Here is a 6,346-nt window from a genome sequence, read left to right on the forward strand (position 1 = left end):
AGTAGGAAACTGACCTAGAGTTTTTGGTGGTTTTAGCATCCTTTGTTTATTTTTGTTCCCTAATGCAGCTGCTGAAAACCTTAATGGCTGTCCCTATCTTCTTTCCCAGTCTGAATCACAAAGACTTATAGTGTGCTTAGGGACTCTTAGCGCTTAAGCAAAAAGACACAGGATATTGGGACACTTTTAGATTACTTTGTGACTTTTTTAGTTATAGACACAATGTGGCTCATTGTTTCTGGATCATCATTAATTCTTCTGATAATACACACATGTACATTTAGCTGTGTATTATTCCTGAGCTAATTATTTGAGAATTCCTGCATGTTCTATTCTCTGATGTGGTTGATCTTATTGACTATAAACCCCCTTTACACAGAGCAGAGGCAGGTGAGGGAAAAGATGTATTAGTAGAATGAGAGGCACCCTGCTAGCTCAGCTTGTGTGTGTAGATGTGGCAGGGAGTCAGGCTGTGAGTGTAGACCCGTACCTCCACCTGTGGGGTGTGTCCCGTCCCTAGAAGTCAGATCCTGGAGTACTGTTGGCCCCCGTTTCTTCAAACAGATGTTCATTTAGCATTTACTGTGTGTTAGGAAGTAATGCAGAGAGATAGGATCTCTGCCCTCATCCAGCTACAGTACAAATGGGGAAGATGGGACAAGCATTGAATCCCCAAGTACATGCTAGACCTTTCTTATAACAATAGGAGTTTGATCCAGAAGGGTAGTACAGATTCATAGAATGAATGTTACCTGGTTATTCTTCCCCTGGCTTCACTTGTGAACAGCCATCATACAGTTCTGACTTTGAATCTCTTCCTATAGTAACTACAGTGCTTTCATCTTTGAACCCCCAGCACTTTGCACTGCACTTGGCCCAAGGCTGGTTCATGGTAAATGTTAGCTAAGTTTTTTTGAATTTATTTTCCTAACCATTGGCTGGGAAACACTCTGAGGAAGAGAGAGAAAAGAACCCTTCTAAGGAAAGCCACGCATGGTCTAATAGAGGAATTCTTTGGCGTTGGATTTGATCTCTGTCTGTGGTAGACTGAGCAGGCCCACCTTCTGAAAGTGCAGACTAAAAATGCTTATTTGGCTGGGGTGGACTTCCACAATGGGGCATTTCCTATTTATTATAAAGTGCAAAATTCAGGTGCCAGTTTTATTGAAAGCAGGTTTGTACATAGTACAGCACTTGTATTTGTATCTTGTAATGAGAACAGAAGACACCTGAGTGCCCAGGACACGTAGTTCCTCCTACCCCAGGCTTGTCTTCAGAGAAATCAGGACACACACACACACACACGAGAAAGAGAGAGAGAGAGAGAGAGAGAGAGAGAGAGAGAGAGAGAAGCCATGTATTTATAGACTTTGTCATCTATGTGCAAAGGCTCACAGTTTATTCCTAATATTTGGATTAGAATTTTAAGTTCAGTACTTAAATCCTTTTGATGTCCTGTTCAGTAAATACTTCTGAAGGAACCCATTCCCCTTTTAGCTAGATTTAAAATAGAAAGAGAGGTGAGACTGTGTTCCTGGTAATATGGAGTGAGAATTTCTGGGTGTGTGTCTGTTTTTGTGTGTGTGTGAATTATTATTATTATTATTATTATTATTATTTGGTAAGAGAACATCCTATATAATAAAACCCTAATATGTAAATTGACCGAACGGTGGAATGGCTGGCAGAACGACCGGTTGCTATGATGTGCACTGACCACCAAGAATCACATGCTCAACGCAGGAGCTGCCTCCTGGTGGTCAGTGTGCTCCCACAGTGGGAGCGCCGCTCAGTCAAAAGCCAGGCTCATGGCTGGCAAGTGCAGTGGTGGAAGTGCTAAGGAGCAGCGAGTCAGGTGGTAAGGAGCAGTGAGCAGGTGGGCAGTAAGGAGCAAGGGGTCCCGGACTGTGAGAGGGATGTCCTACTGCCAGCTTAGGCCCGATCCCAGATCGGGCAGGTGGACACCCCTGAGGGGTTCAGGACTGCAAGAGGGTGCAGGCTGGGCTGAGGGACCACCCCCCCCCTCACTAATTTCGTGCACCGGGCCTCTAGTCCTATATAATAAAGAGCTAATATGCTAATTAGACCGAACAGCAGAACGACCATCCGGACGACTTTCTGGACATAGCCTGGGCTGTGAGGGCCAAGGCACAAAAATCGTGCATTGGGCCTCTAGTTTATTTATAAAACTACAAAGATGGAAGAAGAACTCTGTAGAAGGAATGGGCTGAGGAAATAAGTTATAGAGGCAAAAGAAGGGCTCTAGGAGCTTGGGAGTGGGGAAGGTAATGGTAATGCCTGTGGGAGGGAGTAGAGGGGAAGGGAAAAGGAAAGGTGTGGGTATGCTCCCTGTGGGGAGAGCACCTATTGTGAATTATTAACCAGCTAACCAGGTGCTTGTTCTGGCTCTCCCAGATCGGCCACCATGGCTCAATACCTCCGTGGCCATGGGGCACAACTACTTCACAACCTTCCGTGGGGTGATGAGGACAGCAGAGTTGGGGAGGAGGTGTCAGCAGTCACTGAATGTTTTTGTGCCTCATTATAACTAGTAAAGAGCTTGGGTTCTGGTGTCAGAAGGTTCAGAATCCATCTCTGCCATTATTAGCAGTGAAGCCTTAGTAGGCAAATTACTTCACCTCTCTGAGCCTTAGTTTCCTCATCTGTAAATTGGGATAATAGTAGGACCTACTTCATAGGGTTCTACATGATTAAATGAGATCACATAGGTAAGCATTTAACACGGTACTTGGCACATGTTAAAAGCTCCATCAGTGGTAAATCTGTGACACATGTAAACTCTCAAACACACACACACGAAGGTTTGCCATCTCCTTACCCAGGGCATAGTGAAATCCAAGACTCTTGCTATCCCTTGCTCTAGGAAGCCCAGGAGAAATGGGAAATTTCTGATTCCTGGATCCCTTTGTGTTAGGAGAATCCTTTTTGTTACTTAAGTGTCTGTGTAAGAAAAGGGGATGTGAAAGACTGAGGGAGGGCACACATGGCAGTGGGTGCCTCTCACAGGGGCTTGCAGTGCCAGGTCCTCAGCTGGGGAGCCCTAGGAATCAGGAGTCACCCTGCTGCCAGGGCTTGGGTGATTGCTCAGACCCCTGTTAGCAGGTCCTTATTCAGGGCCACTGCTGTCTCTGAGGACATTCCCGAGCTGTCCAAAGGACTGCCCAGGGGCTGGACCTAGGACAACCTTGTCCCACTTCTGCTGGGGGCCTGTTGTCCTGGGCCTCTCATTGAGGAAAGGGTCTTAGACTGTGATCTTGGGGACCATGACCTTTTTTTCTTCTGTTGTGCATTGTGCTTAGCGTACATCTCCTAGCATGTTAAAAACCTGCCCCACACTTTAAAATCTTGAGTACAGGTCTGTAATCTAACTCATAACAAAACTTTGCCCTCCCTACCTAGTGGTTGGTAGATTTTTAAAATGATGCATTTGTACAGCAGAGTTACTCCCATTAGTCTCAGCTTGGGCCCTAAAAAACAGGGAGCAATCTCCCTTTTTCTGGAGCATTTAGGGTTAGATGGTCGGTTAGTCTTGGCATTGCTCTTCACTTTCTCAGAGTCAGTGGCATGGTGGTTAAAACCTAGGCTTTGGAGTCGACAGCTTGGGTTTGAACTCCCATTTACTGTGTGATCTTAGGCAAACCATCTCTCTGTGACCCATTTTTTTGTTTTTGTTTTTCCTTCTGAAATTTACCTGTAAGGTTATCCCTTAGGATTAAATGAACTAATGTTGGAAACTTCGTGGCCTGGCCAGGAAGGCATCTGGCACTGGGTTATATTTTTTGTTACAGTTGTTAAGATGGAGATATCTGGTGATTGTCTGGCTGTTTTTATTTCCCTCCTTTGGGTCAGTGACTCAGGTAGCAGTTGGGATACACTGAAGTGCCTGTTTGCTTCAGGCATCTGAAAAGGCAAGGCAGCCTTGGCCAACCTGGGAGCTGCCCCCTCTCCTGTTGGTTGCTTGTTGAGCTATTGGGTGACCAGGTGGGGGTAGGTGGGGCCTGGGATGGGACGCCTGGAGGTGTGCGCCCTTGACCCCAGTTTTTTCTGCTGTTTGTGCCCAGGTGGCAGCACCATGGATAGCTCCGCAAGAGGCAAGGCTAGGCCTGAGGCTGGGGAGGACAAGGAGGGATTCCTTTCCAAACTTAAGAAAATGTTTACCTCCTGATACCTAGCCGAGGTAGGAAAACCCTTGAGGTTTCTCCCCTTTGTTTTTCTCTGTTAACTAATCCTTGTTTTCCCTTACTTTAACCAATTTCATGCCCCACATGTCCCCCATACCCCCAGAGTTGGAAGAGGTACCAGGCTCAGGCATGGTGTATCTGGCTCCCCTTGGAGCCAAGCTTCTTGGCCCATGGAGACACCTGCATTAGGTAATGTGGCAGAGTCAGTGCCAGTGCAGGGCTGAAGCAGACGTAGGGGGAGGCTGCACTGGGGGCTGCCTCTCAGCCCTCCCTCCACCAGCTCCTAGGGGGCTGCATCCCACAGTGGTGGGAATCTGTTGCCCACAGTCACAGAGGGTGAGTCATAGCAGAGCCAGGCTTAGAACTCAGATCTCCCCAACTCCCTGCCTGTTTCATAACGCCTGTTCTTCCTGGGGATGTAGGGCACCATGTAACCTCCGGGGGCTGCCAGGAGTTGTGCTTGCTAACTGGGTTCTTGGGACCAACTTTGTACTTGTGTGGGTTCCTGATGGCTGCAGCTCCTGGCATAGCTCCTTCCCAGGGATGATAGAAGCTCACCCACAGGAGTTTGCTGTCCTTGCAGTGCCAGTAAACTGTAACCATTTGTGTCTTGGCTCAGGAAAACGGTCCACTGGGAACTAGGCTGGGAGCAGCGGCTCCTCCTCATGGCCAGGGCACCTTGGAAGCAGGAGGATTCCAGAACTGCAGCACCAAGCCTTGCCTACAGAGGCCCTCTGGACCGTCTTGGCAACAGCAAAATCATGTGACAACACGCCTCTCCACAGAATGGTCATGGTGGACAGCCCCTGGGCAGTAAGGCATGGCATGCCTAAGGGCTGGTAGAAGTTTTTGTTCCATGGGTGTAACTCAGCCTCTTCTGGCTCAGACAGAGTAAGACATCTGGATACGTCCTGCAGAGCCAAAACTCTAATTTGGAATCAAATGTGGTAGAAATCTTAGTAAAGAATTAAAGGCTATGCTTACAGCTTTAAAATGAAGCCTGAAGCTGCACCAAGTTGTGAAGTGATTAATTTCCCTCTCATCAAACCTCTGGGAGGCTCTGGAATGAGTCTTTCCTGACAGGTTGTCTTTTCCAGGAACTAGGGCCCTGCAAGCCCCCCTCAGTAGACGTATCCCTTGCTCTTCTTGGAATTTGTTTTAATTCCCAAGGGTACCAAGCAGCTGGAACGTAAGGGCCTTGGGTCCTGGGGAGTCCCACACAGAGGGTCCCTGAGATACTGTTCCTGACGTGGGCTGTGATCTTTGTCAGGATGGATAGTCCTCCCACCCCACTGGGGTGGCCTCTTGTCCATGACTGTTGAGTTCTGTTGTTTGACGCCAGGTGTGAGTGGAGCCTGCCCGTCTGCTGGACCACAGCCATCCCTGGCTACAGCCTGGCTAATGGCCTCCTTATCCCAAAGCCTTAGCCCACTGCCCGCTACAGCTTGGTTCTCACCACTTACACTGTTGACACCTGTTTGCAGAAGCGTTTAAATTATTTAATGCTAAGAATCATTGTCTTTTCCTGTATAAATGTTTGTTCAGAAAAGGAAAGCACAGTCTAAGCAGGTGAAGGCTCTCCAGCATCCAGCCAGAGCAAAACAGTTTCCTCAACCTCAGCTTCTAGGATGTGTAGATTCCATTTCCAGACCTTCCCGTTGTGGTAAGACAGGCTAATGGAGAACACTTCTGAATAGCTTCCCTTCATAATTTACTAAAATAAAGCATCTATTAGTGTCTGATCTACGAATGTAAAATGATTCTGTATCAATGTAAAAGATTATCTACTGCAAAAAGATATTTAAAACCTACATTGTGGTTACTTCTTTTTTGAAAGCGTTCCAGCAGCTTTCCGCAGGTGGCTTCGCAGGGGCTTATGGTGTTCTCAGCAGATCAGGCTGCGCCACGCTCCTGCTGGCCTTCTCGTCCAGTCATACCTGCCTGCGAGCACGTGCACGCTGAAGGGTGTGTGCTTTGACAAAAACTAACCCTCTCCAGCCCAGGTCCCAGAGCAGGGAGCTTGCCATGGAACAACGTGCTGATTTGAATGAATGTTCTAGAATTTGGTGGGTAGCTTCTTTTGGGGGAGCCTGTGCCATGAGAGATGTGCAGTATAGTCTCCTACATCACTGTCTCCCTTGCTA

General features: G+C 47.6%; 1 protein-coding gene across 1 annotated transcript in view; it reads left to right on the forward strand.

The window, feature by feature from the left end:
- Positions 1-6,015, forward strand: part of DNAJA3 (DnaJ heat shock protein family (Hsp40) member A3) — a gene marked incomplete at its 5' end in the record, with an annotated part of 35,666 nt that extends 29,651 nt beyond the window's left edge. The window contains 3 exon segments of the mRNA XM_006757929.2: positions 4,083-4,166; positions 4,169-4,198; positions 4,822-6,015. Coding sequence (XP_006757992.2) covers positions 4,083-4,166; positions 4,169-4,198; positions 4,822-4,844 — 137 coding nt within the window.
- Positions 6,016-6,346: the final 331 nt, after the last annotated feature.

Source organism: Myotis davidii, unplaced genomic scaffold (genome assembly GCF_000327345.1).
Source record: "Myotis davidii unplaced genomic scaffold, ASM32734v1 scaffold555, whole genome shotgun sequence".
Lineage (NCBI taxonomy): Eukaryota > Metazoa > Chordata > Mammalia > Chiroptera > Vespertilionidae > Myotis > Myotis davidii.